General features: G+C 50.4%; 1 protein-coding gene across 7 annotated transcripts in view; it reads right to left on the bottom strand.

Annotated features, from left to right (window-relative positions):
• The window catches only part of SHANK3 (SH3 and multiple ankyrin repeat domains 3), a 419062-nt gene that overhangs the window by 69507 nt on the left and 333284 nt on the right, over positions 1-16271 (bottom strand). For all 7 annotated transcript variants that reach the window (XM_088676559.1, XM_060279323.2, XM_088676556.1 and 4 more), the window contains one exon: positions 14468-14592. In XM_088676559.1, the coding sequence (XP_088532685.1) occupies positions 14468-14592 (125 nt within the window). The remainder of the gene's footprint in view (positions 1-14467; positions 14593-16271) is intronic.

Genomic DNA, 16271 nt, shown 5'->3' with positions numbered 1-16271 from the left:
AGGTTTGAGCCTCAGAATGCCCTCTTAACCAGAGGAGAAACTGAGGCAGGCCTGGTGGCAGCTGCGGACGGAGGGGGGAGCTCGCAATATCTGGCATCAGCTGCTCTAGTGCTCATGCTACTCCCAGAGTCTACCAGCTAAGTACCACCTACCCACATGAACCTTCCCAAAGCGCACCTGAGCCCTGAAGGCCACAGCGCCGTCTGAGACAGAGGTGGGCTTGCGGTGAATCGACATTTCTGAAACAAAAGCTGTTTGCTTCAAATGCCGGCTTCTCCCAATGACATCCCTCGGCTTCCTTTTCTCTCCCCAGCCAGAAAACTGAAGTGTTGGTTCAAAATAGAAATTCTTGCTCAAAAGTGTTGAATGTCATTCCTCTTAATTAGACTTGCAAAAAATAGCCGGTTTTGCACACTGAAAAGAAGGCGGCGGCACCAGCAACAACAGTAGCGACAAAAGATGAAATTTAATGAAAGGCGCTTGGACAAAAATCGCTTGGGGGGGGGGTCTCTTTAGGGTCTCCCCAGACATGCTGGAGTTCTGCCAGCTGGGGTGGCAAGGTGGAGACCAAACCGTCCTGGGAGATCCCTCAACTCTGACATAAGAGCGTGAGAAAAACTGTCTGGATCAGGTCAGTGGCTCATCTAGTTCAGCATCCTGATCTCACAGGGGCCAACCAGATGCCCATCATGGGAACTGCCCCCCCCTCAAGCAGGATCTGAGCACAAGAGCAACTCTCCCCTCCTGTGGTTTCCACCAACTGGGATTCAGAAGCACAGCTGCCTTGAACCATGGCCGCAGAGTCAAACCTCCTCCATTAATTGCATCGTGGACATATTGCAGAATACAGCACAACAACAAAAATGCTGGCCTGGTTCCCCCCCCACTCCTAATACCGAACCTAAAGATTGTCTCCCACTTGGATTCCTGATATGTGCTCTACGTGGGGTTCCCTTTGGAGGCGACCCGGAAACTGCAACTAATCCAGAATGCAGCAGCCAGACTGGTGACTGGGAGCGGCCACCGAGACCACATAACACCGGTCCTGTAAGACCTATATTGGCTCCCAGTATGTTTCTGAGCACAATTCAAAGTGTTGGTGTTGACCTTGAAAGCCCTAAATGGCCTTGGACCAGTAGACCTGAAGGAGTGTCTCCACCTCCATCGTTCAGCCCGGACACGGAGGTCCAGTTCCGAGGGCCTTCTGGCGGTTCCCTCCCTGCGAGATTACAGCGAACCAGGCAGAGGGCCTTCTCGGTGGTGGCGCCCTCCCTGTGGAACAGCCTCCCATCAGATGTTAAAGAAACTACCTGACTTTTAGAAGACACCTGAAGGCAGCCCTGTTTAGGGAAGTTTTAATGTTTGATGTTTTATTGTGTTTTTAATATTCTGTTGGGAGCCGCCCAGAGTGGCTGGGGAAACCCAACCAGATGGGCGGGGAATAAATAAATTGTTGTTGTTATTCTTGTTGTTCGGTTGGAGGATGGATGGCGGCTAACAGATTGAGGTTGAATCCTGACAAGACAGAAGTACTGTTTGTGGGTGACAGGAGGCGGGTGGGTGTGGAGGACTCCCTGGTCCTGAATGGGGTAACTGTGCCCCTGAAGGACCAGGTGCACAGCCTGGGAGTCATTCTGGACTCACAGATGTCCATGGAGGTGCAGGTCAATTCTGTGTCCAGGGCAGCTGTCTATCAGCTCCATCTGGTACGCAGGCTGAGACCCTACCTGCCTGCAGACTGTCTCGCCAGAGTGGTGCATGCTCTGGTTATCTCCCGCTTGGACTACTGCAATGCGCTCTACGTGGGGCTACCTTTGAAGGTGACCTGGAAACTACAACTGATCCAGAATGCGGCAGCTAGACTGGTGACTGGGAGCGGCCGCCAAGACCACATAACAGCGGTCTTGAAAGATCTACATTGGCTCCCAGTACGTTTCCGAGCACAGTTCAAAGTGTTGGTGTTGACCTTGAAAGCCCTAAATGGCCTTGGAGCAGTAGACCTGAAGGAGTGTCTCCACCCCCATCGTTCATCCCCAGACACTGAGGTCCAGCACCGAGGGCCTTCTGGCGGTTCCCTCGTTGCGTGAAGCCAAGTTGTAGGGAACCAGGCAGAGGGCCTTCTCAGTGGTGGCGCCTGCCCTGTGGAATGCCCTCCCATCAGATGTCAAAGAAAAAAACAGCTACCAGATTTTTAGAAGACATCTGAAGGCAGCCCTGTTTAGGGAGGCTTTTAATGTTTAATAGATTATTTTATTTCATTTTTCTGTTGTAAGCTGCCCAGAGTGGCTGGGGAAACCCAGCCAGGTGGGCGGGGTATAAATAATAAATTGCTGCTGCTGCTGTTGTTGTTGTTGTTGTTGTTGTTGTTGTTGTTGTTGTTATTCAGCCAAATTGTGTGGCAGGAGAATCAAGAGAAACTAAAGGGAGTTCTTCACGAAGCACATGCTTAAACTATGGCAGTCCCTAGCACATGATGGTGGGACAGCCACGGCTTTGGTGACTTTTTAGTTTAGAGAAAAGGTGAGTAAAGAGGCGACACAACAGAAGTTTTTAAAATTATGCCTGGCATGGAGAAAGCAGCTCGGGGGGGGGGAATAACCACCCTTCTCTTTTAACACTGGAATTGCTAGACGCCCACTGGAGATGAATGTTGGAAGATTCAGGACAGATGAAAGAAGGGACTTCTTTATGAAGCACATAGTTAAACTGTGGAACTCCCTCCCACAGGAGGCAGGGGTGGCCGCCAACTTGGATGGTTTTAAAAGAGGATTGGGGAAAATTCATGGAGGAGGAGAGGGCTCTCGGTGGCTACTTGCCACAATGGCTATGCCAGGCATCCCCAAAATTTGGCCCTCCAGATGTTTTGGACTACAATTCCCATCTTCCCTGACCACTGGTCCTGGTCCTGTTAGCTAGGGATCGTGGGAGTTGTAGGCCAAAACATCTGGAGGGCTGCAGATTGGGGATGCTTGGGCTATGCCCTGAAGAGGGAGATCCAGTGCTCGGTTACTTCCACATTTGCCCAACCCAGGGTTGTGGCCAGCGTCATGTCTGAACAGGCTCATCAGAGTGTCATTACAAAGAACACCAGTCTTTCTTCTTTTTCTAGGGATGATGGTTTCAAAAGGACCGCCTGCTGTGTTAGAAGCCACATTCCATGTCACGGACAAACAGCAAAATTCTTAAAAGCGGCCTGAGCTCTGAGGCTGCTCTTCTCTGAAATGACCTTCGCTTGAACAAATGCAAAATTATTCATTCTCAGAGTCTCTTTTATCCATCAATGGTGAAGACGTTTCTTTGTAGCCCTTTACTTTTGTAGAGCTGTGCTAATAGCTCTGTCGCTTACCCAGAAACAAGTTTTCTGGTAGCGATGATGAGCCCTGTTATCAAAAAGAGGAGCAGCAGGGAGACAATTCCAAGATTTTGCCCTCTGCCCTGAAATATAAAGTTGCTGTCAGAGAATGCAGCTCTTCCTATGGATTCAGGGGCCTCCTCGGAGGCTGCCTTTGTGAATGTCATCTGTCATGTGTGTTCAAGTTGAGATTCCTGCGTTGCGCGGGGGTTGGACTAGATGACCCTCAGGGTCCCTTCCAACTCTACGATGCTGTGATTCTATGAATGTGTGTGCCTTCAAGGGGATGGTCATGCAGCCAACATTGGCCAACTCTGAAGATGTGGCAGGAGACCTGGATGGAAGTTCTCGGTGTCTGGTGATGAAGAGGCATGCCACAGCACACAGAAACTCTCCTCTCTCCAGCGCATGCACAAGTAAAAGGGGGAATCACATCACCTTGACACTAGCTGCTATGTGCAGAGCAAATGTACAAAAAATAAATAAATGCGGGCTACCAATGGCTACTAGCCAAGGTGGCTCTGCTTCCATGGTGGGAGGCAGAAATGCTGCTGAATATCAGTTGCTCAAAAACACAGGAGGGAAGAAGGCTCTAGTGTTTGGGTCCTCACTGAGGGTTTCCCTTGGTGGCATCCGGTTGGCCACTGTGAGAAATGGAGGCTGGACTAGATGGGCCACTGGTCAGATCCAGCACCGAAGGGGCATGCCCTATGGCCCTGGCATCTCCAGGCTCAGGACCAAGCCCCGCCCCCGGAATCCTTTAACGGAATTACTTCTCCAAATTTGGGCAGTTGCTGACGTACCCTGCCCCTCCCTGTCTCATTGTTATGCAAATTTCCAACGCCTAACCGCCTAACCTAAGTTGTGACGAATTGTTATGAGGTAGGCGAAAAAGAACAGGGGGTAAAAGAGGCAGAGTTCCCGTCTGCAGGGGGCTTTAAACTCGAAGCCCCGCCCCGACCGACCTGATTGGTCGGTCCGGGTGTGATGCAGGCGGGAACCTTCCATTGCGCAGGGGCTGAGCTAGCAGCCCCTGCACAATGGTTCAGTCGGGAAGCCCACAACCCCACCTCCGTAGCAGGCGTGGAAGTGGCTTTCTGATGTTCTTAATCCATCTATCTGACATCTGCCTCTTGCACCGAAATACACAAATTTTCCTGCTCCACCAGATCCAGACATGATCCCACGTGATTCTCCCTCTCGTCAGCCGCTTCGTGGCTGCTGTTGAGTAATGTGTGAAATATGGCCACACTTCTGGGATTCGGCTGGTGACATCGCTAGTGACAAACGGCAGCATAAAACGCCGTTCGTCTTCACCACTGCCAACTCCCTTAAAACAAAAGCAAGCGAAGTTCATCTCCTCTTATTGCCAGCTGCCTCGGGAGGCCCTGTTGCAAAGGAGGAAGGCAGCAAGGACGTATTTTAAATAAACGTTAGCAGACCAGCTCCTTCTGCCCTTTTGTGACCTTTCTTCCTATCATGCATTTGCTTACTCCGAGGATGAAGCTTCCTCCCTCTGCCCAGTGCCAACTCATTGGCAAAGGGCATGGCAAGCCCCCTCTCACCATCCCATAGGGGCAGGAAAATGTGTAGCTGGACCCAGGATTAGGGCTGGTACAAGAAGAGGGCAGAGGGAAGGGTCTGCTTTTTAAACCGCCCAAAAAGATGCTCACCTTTTCCTTCAATTGGGAAAGGGGTTTGCAATGGCTATAATGACAACATCTCACAATAGAGTGGTCCTTTGGTTCACCAAATTTAATCCGTTCCGGAAGTCCGTTCCAAAACCAAAGTGTTTCAAAACCAAAGGTGCGCTTTCCCATAGAAAGTAATGCAAAATGGATTATTCTGTTCCAGACTTTTAAAAGCAACCCCTAAAACAGCCATTTAACATGAATTTTGCTCTTTAATGAGACCTTTGATTCATAAAATGAAAGCAATAATCAATGTACTATACCGGCCATCCCCAAACTGCGGCCCTCCAGATGTTTTGGCCTACAACTCCCATGATCCCTAGCTAAGAGGACCACTGGGGTCAGGGATGATGGGAATTGTAGTCCAAAACATCTGGAGGGCCGAAGTTTGGGGACGCCTATACTATACTATAAAAACAAATAAGAGAGAGGGGGGCAAGCATCAAACTTAATCTGTTCTGGAAGTCCGTTTGACTTCCAAAATGTTCAAAAACCAAGGCGCAGTTTCTGATTGGTGCAGGCGCCCCGGAAACAATAGCCGACAGCCGCAGCGGATGTTCGGCTTCTGAAAAACGTTTGAAAACTGGAACACTTACTTCTGGGTTTTCGGTGTTTGGGAACCAAGGCGTTTGAATATCGAGGCATTTGAGAACCAAGGTACCAATGTACTGTCACAGCCACCCCTACTGCTGTTAAATATTTGTACACGGCGTTCTTAAAAACGCAAACACGTGCATTAAGGACTCAAAACAACCACTTGCCAAATCCTAAAACAACAAATGTAACAACAAAAAGTTTTTAAATCTGCAATAGACAGAGCAGCAAAGTTTCAACACTGTGAGCCTTTCTAAACGTCAAGGCGACACTGTCCCAGAAACTCCAGCGGGTGCAGAATACTGCAGCGAGGCTCCTCACGGGGTCCCTGCCATGGGAACATATTCACCCAGTGCTCTATTAGCTGCACTGGCTCCCGGTGGAGTACAGGGTCAGGTTTAAGGTGCTGACTTTGACCTTTAAAGCCCTTTGCAGCCTAGGACCCTCATACCTACAGGACCACTTCTCCGGTATGTCCCACAGAGGACCTTAAGGTCCATAAATAGCATCACCCTAGAGGTCCCGGGCCCTAAGGAAGTCAGATTAGCCTCAGCCAGAGCCAGGGCCTTTTCAACACTGGCTCAGCCCTTGTGGAACGCTCTGTCTCATGAGACCAGGGCCCTGCGGGATCTGATTTCTTTCCGCAGGGCCTGTAAGGCAGAGTTGTTCCGCCTGGCCTTTGGCCTGGAATCAGCCTGATCCCTGTCAATAATTCGGCCGTCCCGGGAGCCAGTTGTTAGACTCTTTCCGTTTTCTGTGATGGAACTCACATTTGGGGAATTCCCTGGCTTTTTTCTGGCCCACGTAGGACCAGTCTGGAGAGTTGGCCTGGTGAAGACTTGACATTTCCTTCCCCAAACAGTTTTTGATTTGAGTTTCTATTGAAATGAGGCTGCATTTTAATGTTGTATTTAATCATGTTTTTAAGCTGTATTTTAATCAATTGTTTTATATCCAGTGTTAAGTCGTCCTGAGCCTGGTCTTGGCTGGGGAGGGTGGGGTATTGGGACCCAGGTGGCGCTGTGGTAAAACCACTGAGCCTAGGGCTTGCCGATCAGAAGGTTGGTGGTTCGAATCCCTGTGACGGGGTGAGCTCCCGTTGCTTGGTCCCAGCTTCTGCCAACCTAGCAGTTCGAAGCACATCAAAATGCAAGTAGATAAATAGGAACCGCTACAGCGGGAAGGTAAACGGCGTTTCCATGTGCTGCTCTGGTTTGCCAGAAGCGGCTTTGTCATGCTGGCCACATGACCTGGAAGCTATACGCCGGCTCCCTCGGCCAATAATGCGAGATGAGCGCGCAACCCCAGAGTCGGTCACGACTGGACCTAATGGTCAGGGGTCCCTTTACCTTTACCTTTAAGTCGCCCTGAGCCTGGTCTTGATTGGGGAGGGCGGGGTATAAATAAAATTTATTATTATTTATTGTTATTATTATAAACAACAGGACATTCTGGAGTACCCTAATGCTAGCACATTTATTCATGGATGAGAGAGTCCACTTGCAACAGACAACCATGGCTACACCTATGGAAGATTTTCATAGAACTGTAGAATCCTAGAATGGTTGGAAGGGATCCAAAGGGTCAAGGGGTCCAACTCCTTGAAATGCAGGAGTCGCAGGTGAAGCCCTGACAGGTGGTCATTCCACCTCTACTTAAAAACCTCCAGTGAAAGAGAGTCCCACACCCTCCCAATTCCCATCAGAAAGTTCTATCTGATGTTTAGACAGAATCGCCTTTTTTGTCATTTGAAGGCATTGGTTCGTATCCCACCCTTCAGAGCAAGAGAAAAAACTGGCTCCCTCTTGTGTGTGACAGCCCTTGAGATATTTGAAGGTGGGTCTCAAACCTCCACTCAGTCTCCTCTTTTCCAGTTGAAAAGGTAAAGGGACCCCTGACCATTAGGTCCAGTCGCGGACGACTCTGGGGTTGCGGCGCTCATCTTGCTTTACTGGCCAAGGAAGCTGGTGTACAGCTTCCAGATCATGTGGCTAGCATGACTAAGCCACTTCTGGCGAACCAGAGCAGCGCACGGAAATGCCGTTTACCTTCCCGCTGTAGCGGTACCTATTTATCTACTTGCACTTTGATGTGCTTTTGAACTGCTAGGTTGGCAGGAGCTGGGACCGAGCAACGAGAGCTCACCCCGTCGCGGGGATTCGAACCGCCAACCTTCTGATTGGCAAGTCCTAGGCTCTGTGGTTTAACCCACATACCCAAACCCCACAACTGTTCCCCATAAGGCTTGATTTCCAGATCCTTGATCATCTTGGTTGCCCTCCTTTGCACACCTTCCGGCTTGTCAACATCCTCCTTAAATTGTGGAGCCCAGAATTGGATGCAGGACTCCTGACCAAGGCAGAACAGAACAGTACTATGACTTCCCTTGATCTGGACACTAGACTTCTGTTGATGCAGCCTAGAATAGCAATGGCCTTTTTTGCTGCTGCATCACACTGTGGACTCATGTTCAGCTTGTGGTCTACTAAGACCCCGAAATCCTTTTCACATGCACTGCTAGTAAGTCCAGTGTCTCCAATCTCATATTTGTGCAGCTGTTTCTTCCTGCCTGAGTGCAGAACCTTACAACTGTGCATTTGCCTTGTAAACAGAAGCTTCTTTTCCACCCGACTCCTTAAATTACAAAACAGGGGCCTTCTCCATTGTGGCGGCATGACTGAACAAGATGCTTCAGGAAATCTGGAATTTGGCCTCAAGAACAGAGAACAGCCGAGCACAGTGGCCTGATCACACCTAAGCGTCATCCAAACTGTGACTTACCATGAAGAAGAAGGCATGCTGGCGCCCAGAGAGAAAAGGCGGCGGCTGTCACTCCTTCCCTGCCGCTGGTGGTGCAGTATCAAGAGCTAAGCCATGGTTTAGAATAATAGAATCATAGAGTTGGCAGAGACCACAAGGGCCATCCAGTACAACCCCCTGCCAAGCAGGAAACACCATCAAAGCATTCTTGACATATGGCTGTCAAGCCTCTGCTTAAAGACCTCCAAAGAAGGAGACTCCACCACACTCATTGGCAGCAAATTCCACTGCCGAACAGCTCTTACTGTCAGGAAGTTCTTCCTAATGTTTAGGTGGAATCTTCTTTCTTGTAGTTTGAATCCATTGCTCCGTGTCCGCTTCTCTGGAGCAGCAGAAAACAACCTTTCTCCCTCCTCCATATGACATCCTTTAATATATTTGAACATGGCTATCATATCACCCCTTAACCTTCTCTTCTCCAGGCTGAACATACCCAGCTCCCTAAGCCGTTCCTCATAAGGCATTGTTTCCAGGCCTTTGACCATTTTGGTTGCCCTCCTCTGGACACGTTCCAGCTTGTCAGTATCCTTCTTGAACTGTGGTGCCCAGAACTGGACAAAGAACCAATGGACTTCAGTGTTGGAAGAGTCCCCAAGGATCGTCTAGTTCAGAGATGGCCAACTTCCAAGAGACTGCGATCTACTCACACATTAAAAAACTGGCAGTGATCTACCCTGTTTTCTGGGGGTTCAGGTCTAAGTTGTTGAGCTTTTCTTAGGGGACGAAAAACCGCTCACCGACAGATGGCTAACGAAACTGTCAGCGAGGCCTCCATCTTTCGTTCTAGCGAACTAGAGGGTGGGGCGGGTGAGGGGGTGGGGCCGGATGGAGGAGCCAGCGACCGACCGAACGAACGTGATCTACCTAATTTCCCCAGGGATCAACCAGTAGATTGCCTCCCCCAAAGAAAGCATGAGCAGTAAAGCACACCTTGGTTGCAGGTGGAGGTTTATTTGGAGCAAGGCAACTTCAGGTTTGCATGTAACATGAAGCCAAAGCCTGGCTTGGCTCCCAGTAAAAAGGTAAAAAAGGGTAAAGGACCCCTGGATGGTTAAGTCCAGTCAAGGAGACTATGGGGTTGCGGCGCTCATTTCACTTCAGGCCAAGGGATCCAGCGTTTGTCCACAGACAGCTTTCTGGGTCATGTGGCCAGCAGGACTAAACTGCTTCTGGCACAATGGGACACTGTGACGGAAACCAGAGCGCACTGAAATACCACTTACCTTCCCGCCGTGGTACCTATTTATCTACTTGCTCTGGTGTGCTTTCAAACTGCTAGGTTGGCAGGAGCTGGGACAGAGCAACGGGAGCTCACTGTGATGGCTTAGGATTTGGGCTCAGACTCGGAGCCGGAGGAATCGCAGCCTGCACCGGACCTTCTGCCTGGGACATCGGATGAACTGAGTTTGGGGCCTGGTCCTGAGAAGCCTCCGTCTGCTCAACCTCCTCTGCAGCAAGCATCAGCTGAGCCGCGTCTGGGGCCTGAGCCTGCCTTGGTTCCAGATGCAGGAGATACCTCGTTGCCATCAGCCGGGTCGTCACCAGCAGCTGGACCACTGCCGGCTGGGGCTGGGGCGGCTCCTGGGTCCGGTAACCCACCGGCGTCTCCTGAGCTGCAGAGACTCAATGCTGATAGAAGGAGGGACCTGAGTACTCACAGGAGGAGTGCTCGCCTCCAGGCGAGGCGAGGGAGTGAGTCGCCAGGGGATTGGGGCCGTCCGTTACTCTGTTCAAGATAAAAGGCGGCCAAACCCCACCCCAGGTTGCGGGAGCAACATTCTTGGTTGATAACCTTGAATCATTTGGCTGAAATGTATGCTGGCAAAGCCCCAAAAGTTCTCCATGTGGCCTTTATTGATTTTAAGCAGGCCTTTGAGCGTATTTTTAGGGAGCAGCTATGGACAAAACTGGCAGCCACAACAATTGATCGCCGTCTTCTCCTCCTGATCATTAATCTGCATACAAATACCACTCTGAGAATCAGGCTAGATAATAATGGTCTAGTTTCCAATCCGGTCACCACCACTAGGGGGGTAAGACAGGGCTGTCTGTTAGCCCCTGCACTGTTTAATTTTTACATTAACTCGCTAGTGGCCCATATGGCCAATAATGCTTTCCATCCACCTAAATTAGCAGGCCGTGCCCTGAATGTCCTTTTGTATGCGGATGATGCCACTCTTTTAGCTATATCCCCCATTGGGCTGAGGAGAATGCTCCGAGCACTCTATGAATATGGGGACCAACACGAGCTTCAACTTAATTATGCCAAGACCAAGATAATGGTCTTCTCTGCCCGACCGAAACCCCATTTGTGGTCGATTAATGGTATTTCTCTGGAGCAGGTTAGCCGTTTCAAATATTTGGGCCAGGTAATCCGATCAAACATGTCCTTTTTTGGCACACAGAGATTATATACCTAAAATAAGACACGTCTTATATTTATTTTTCCTCCAAAAAAACACACCACGGCTTATTTTCAGGGGATGTCTTTTTTTTTTTTAAGCTCTGTCGGGGCTCAACACAGTGCGCCGCTGGCTTCGCCGGCTCCCGCTCTGTCGGGGCTTGGCAGGGCGCGCGCGCTACTGCTTTTGCCGGCTCCCGCTCAGTTCAGTCGGCAGGGCTCAGCAGTTCAGGGGGCGGCAGGGCGCGCGCGCCGCTGGCTTTGCCGGCTCCCGCTCTGTCGGGGCTTGGCAGGGCGTGCACGCTACTGCTTTTGCCGGCTCGGCTTGGCAGTTCAGGGCTCGGCAGGGCGCGCGCGCGGCTGCTTTTGCCGGCTCCCGCTCAGTTCAGTCGGCAGGGCTCGGCAGTTCAGGGCTCGGCAGGGCGCGCACGCTGCTGCCTTTGCCGGCTCCCGCTCAGTCGGGGCTCGGTGCGGCGCGCGCTGCTGTCTTTGCCGGCTCCCGCTGGGTCGGGACTCAGCAAAGCGTGTGCTGCTGCCCTTGCCGGTCCCGCTGGGTCAGGGCTCGGCGCGGCGCGAGCTGTGGATCACGCAGAGTCCTGCTGGGTCGAGGCTCTGCGCGGCGCGTGCTGCAGCTTCTCCCGGCTCCCGGTCCGTCTGCGCTCCACGTGGCGCACGTTGCGCATCCGCTTCCTGACAGGAAAGGCATCTCCCTTTTCCTGTTCCTTACGGAAGCGCCATCCAGACCTGCTCCAGCACGGTAGGGTGCCGGTACCCCAACACGTCTTATTTTTGGGGGATGTCTTATATTTTTTTGCCTTTAAAAAATCGTGCCATGGCTTATTTTTTAGGCCCGTCTTATTTTGGGAGAAACACTGTAGCTGCAAACACATCTAAAGCAGCTATGCTGATTAGATCCTTATATGCCGAGAAACAGGCACAAACAGTGAAAGAGGCCTTGAGACTTTTTCAAATGAAAGTCCTCCCACTACTTTTGGTGGGCATTGCTTTGGGTTCACGCAGGGATTTTTTAAGACTGGAATCCATCCAATCGCAATTTCTTAGAGCCATCCTCAGGATCCCCCCTTCCGTAGCAGGTGCAGTCATGCGATTAAAGGCTGGCTGCCAAGCTTTTCGGTATGTGGCCCTGAAAGCGAAGCTTTGGCTATGGCTTAAGCTATGTTTTAAACCCATGGGTTTGGCCCCCTTGATATTGAGGGGTGATTTTCAATCATCCTGGGAAAGGGAGGTCTTAGATGAAGTACAGACTTGCGGGCTGTCACACCTTTACTTGGAGTCTATGACATACAGTCAAGCTAGAGCCGTGATTGGGCGATATTGCTAGACAAGAGGACATAGCCTGCGTGAAACCAGGGATGTTCCTGGGGGAGCAGATCTATCAGGTTACACCAGCCCCTTATCTCACGGTAATCCACTAGGTGGAATACCGCAGACTCCTCACTGCGGCCAGACTGAATGTCCTCGAATCTGCGGTATTATGGGGAAGGTACAGGGGAGTTCCATACGATCAGAGAACTTGCCATTGTGCCTTGGGTGAGGTAGAATCCACCGAACATTTCCTCCTGAGTTGCCCTTTCTATGTAGATTTAAGACAATGTCTCATAGCCCTATGCCTGTCTCAGCTTAGCTGTCTATCCAGAGAAAGTCAGGTGGTACATTTGTTGAATAATCCCACTGGGAAAACAGCTTTCTTGGTGGCCAAATTTCTCTTCCTAGCTCTCAAGCGTCGTAAGAGTAAAATCGACTGCATTGCTGCGGGTTTATCTGTATAGCCTTCAGGGGTGTAGCCAGGATCAAAATTAGGGGGCAGGGGCGAGGGGGTGCCAGGATCAGCCCGAAATCGGGCTGCTCCGACTCCCTCCTCCCCCTCCGCGATCAGCAGGGGCGAGGGGGCACCAGGATCAGCCCGAAATCGGGCTGCTCCGATCCCCTCCTCCCCATCTGCGATCGGCAGGGGCGAGGGGGCGCCAGGATCAGCCCGAAATCGGGCTGCTCCGATCCCCTCCTCCCCCTCTGCGATCGGCAGGGGTGAGGGGGCACCAGGATCAGCCCGAAATCGGGCTGCTCCGATCCCCTCCTCCCCCTCTGCGATCGCAAAGCGTTTGGCTGGCTTTCCCTCCACCCGCCCCACAGCCAGCGAGAAGGGAGACGTCCTCTAGCCAGCTGGCTGTGGGGCGGGCAGAGGGAAAGCCAGCCAAACGCTTTGCGCGGCTCTGGGGCTTTCTCTCCACCCGCCCCACAGCCAGCCAGGGAGAAGGGAGACGGCACTGGGCAGCGGGGCAGGCTGGCCAGTGGCCCTGCTTCTAGGGAGGGGCAACTGCCCCCTCCTGCCCCCCTGCCTACGCACATGATAGCCTTTATTAGTGCTGCCCATGTTATATTTTAGTTTTTAGATGTTTTAGATGTTTTAACTTTGTACTGAGAGTTGTATCTTTTCTGACTGACGGTCGAATAAAGAATGATGATGACATTGTTGGTTGCTAGACCCTGCCAGTGTTCCTGCCTTCGACCTGCCTTGCTTTCCTGCCTCACTTCCCTGCCTGCGATCCTGACCTGCCTTAGTTCCCCGACTTCGTACCTGTTATTGACCTCACCTGATGCCCTGCCCTGCTCCCAGCCTCGGGCTCTTTGGACTATCTCTACTCTGAACCTACGAACCACAGACTGGACTTGGACTTGGGTAACCCCCGGGACCAGCACACTCACGCTGTCGTGGGGATTCGAACCACCAACCTTCCGATTAGCAAGCCCTAGGCTCAGCGGTTTAGACCACAGCGCCACCCGCTCGCCTTTAGCTCCCAGTACTGCAGCATCAAAACCAATGCCAAAGGCAAGTGGCTATTATTGGCCCTCTTGGTACCAGTATGTTTACACATTTACAGTAAGTTTTACTTTAGTTTGGTTTACACTGGCACAAGAACCAGGCACTTCTCAATAGGCACTTCTGCAAAAAAAAAAACAAAAAAAACCCACCAAAAATACCCTGGAGGGAGTGTGGAGCACAGGGATCAGGCAGGAGCAAAGTGAGAGAGCAGTTGATCCCCAAGCAACCTGCATAATAATAATAATAATAATAATAATAATAATAATAATAATAATATAATATTATTTATACCCCGCCCATCTGGCCGGGTTCCCCCGGCCACTCGGGACGGCTTCCAACAAAACATTAAAATACAGAAATCAAACATTAAAAGCTTCCCTAAACAGGGCTGCCTTGAGATGCCTTCTAAAGGTCTGGTAATTGTTGCATGCAAGACCTAAGAAGGCACCCTCCGCTGATGTTTCTGATACAACCAGTGGGGTGTAAGGGTCAGTGTATCAGACGAAGATCTGCAAGACTGGGGTTCAAATCCCCACTCAGGCCCTGGGTAACCTTGGGCCAGTCCCCATCTCTCAGCCTTGCCTACCTCACAGAGCTGTCATGAGAACAAAACGGGGAGGAGAACCACAGCCCTTTTTGCTCCATAGAAATGTAACAGATAAATGCAATAAATGAAGAGTGCTTTGATCTAGCACAGAGGACCCCAGTTCCCGAGGTTGGCAGATTCGACCCTCCTCCTTTGCCGGCTGAGCTCTTCCAGGACTCACCTCGATCAGGAAGTCTCCCGTGCGAAGTCCTGCTCGCCAGGCCACACCCTCCACGTCCACGGACTCCAGGTATTGGAGAGCCGGGAATGCGGGCGTTGGGGTGAACTCCTCGATCGGAGTCTCCGCTGAAATGAAGAGAGACCTTCAGTCAGAGGGGAGGAAGCTGGGAGGAGAAAAGATGGGCGCCAGCGAGCGATTCCTGGAGACTGCAAAATGTTCCCAGGCCACAATTTGCTCAGCTGCCAAGCAACTTCCTAACCATAGTCAAAACCTACACGAAAGAGGAGGTCTTTTACATTTATTATTTCAATGTTTCCCACTTAAATGGAAGAGGCAGTTGTTGTTGTTGTTGTTGTTGTTGTTGTTGTTGTTGTTGTTGTTGTTGTTGTTACACGGTTGTACCGTGGATCTCGACCACCTTGGCTGCTGAACAAATCAGCTCCTGAACGATCGAAACCCAGAAGTGAGGGTTCCGGTTTCCAAACGTTCTTTTGGAAGCCGAACATCCGACGGGGCTTCCGCGGCTTCTGATTGACTGTGGGAGCTTTCTACAGCCAATCGGAAGTCACGCTTTGGTTTCCGAATGTGTTGGAAGTCAAACGGACTTCCGGAATGTATTCTGTTTGACTTCCAAGATACGACTGTACTATTATTATCATTATTATTATTTAGCAAGAATTTTTATATTTGTATTCTTTGTATTGTGTTTATGATGATTGTGTTGAATATTAAATTGTAAAGCCACACACACACACACACACACACACACACATACATATATATATATATATAATCTCCCAATCCTCTTCGAAAGCCATCCAAGTTGGTGACCATCACTGCCTCCTGTGGGAGGGAGTTCCACAGTTTAACTATGGACTATAGTAGAATCATAGAATCATAGAGTTGGAAGAGACCACAAGGGCCATCCAGTCCAACCCCCTGCCGAGCAGGAAACACCATCAAACCATTCTTGACATATGCCTGCCAAGCCTCTGCTTAAAGACCTCCAAAGAAGGAGACTCCACCACACTCCTTGGTAGCAAATTCCACTGCCGAACAGCTCTTACTGTCAGGAAGTTACAAAATTTTTATAAAAGAAGAGAAATGGTTTATTGAATATTGACAGATAAATTGCAAACAGATAAGAACATTGGCAGGGTTGTTGTGATAACCTGCATTTTTATAAGAGTACATAATTAAAAGCAGATGAATAAATGAGCAAATTAAGTTAATTTGGATATGCGGAAGATATCTAAGGAACTGCAGAAAGAGGGGGAAGGGAGTGAAGTTTTGAAATGTAAAAATGATTGTAAAATTAGTGAAATGTATGAACCTGATGCTTTTGAATTATGGTGCTGGAGGAGACTCTTGAGAGTCCCATGGACTGCAAGAAGATCAAACCTATCCATTCTGAAGGAGATCAGCCCTGGGTGCTCACTGGAAGGACAGATCGTGAAGCTGAGGCTCCAAGACTTTGGCCACCTCATGAGAAGAGAAGAATCCTTGGAAAAGACCCTGATGTTGGGAAAGATGGAGGGCACAAGGAGAAGGGGACAACAGAGGACGAGATGGTTGGACAGTGTTCTCGAAGCTACGAACATGAGTTTGACCAAACTGCGGGAGGCAGTGGAAGACAGGAGTGCCTGGCGTGCTCTGGTCCATGGGGTCACGAAGAGTCGGACACGACTAAACGACTAAACAACAACAACAAATGAACCTGAAAAGCACACAAAAGACCCAAACAAACTGTGCACTGCATGAAGGACCTTCTTTTATCTGTCCTGAACCTTCCAGCATTCAGTTT

The sequence above is a fragment of the Zootoca vivipara genome, chromosome 9 (assembly GCF_965207765.1).
Source record: "Zootoca vivipara chromosome 9, rZooViv2.hap1.1, whole genome shotgun sequence".
Taxonomy (NCBI): Eukaryota; Metazoa; Chordata; class Lepidosauria; order Squamata; family Lacertidae; genus Zootoca; species Zootoca vivipara.
This window is presented reverse-complemented; position numbering and strand designations above follow the sequence as displayed.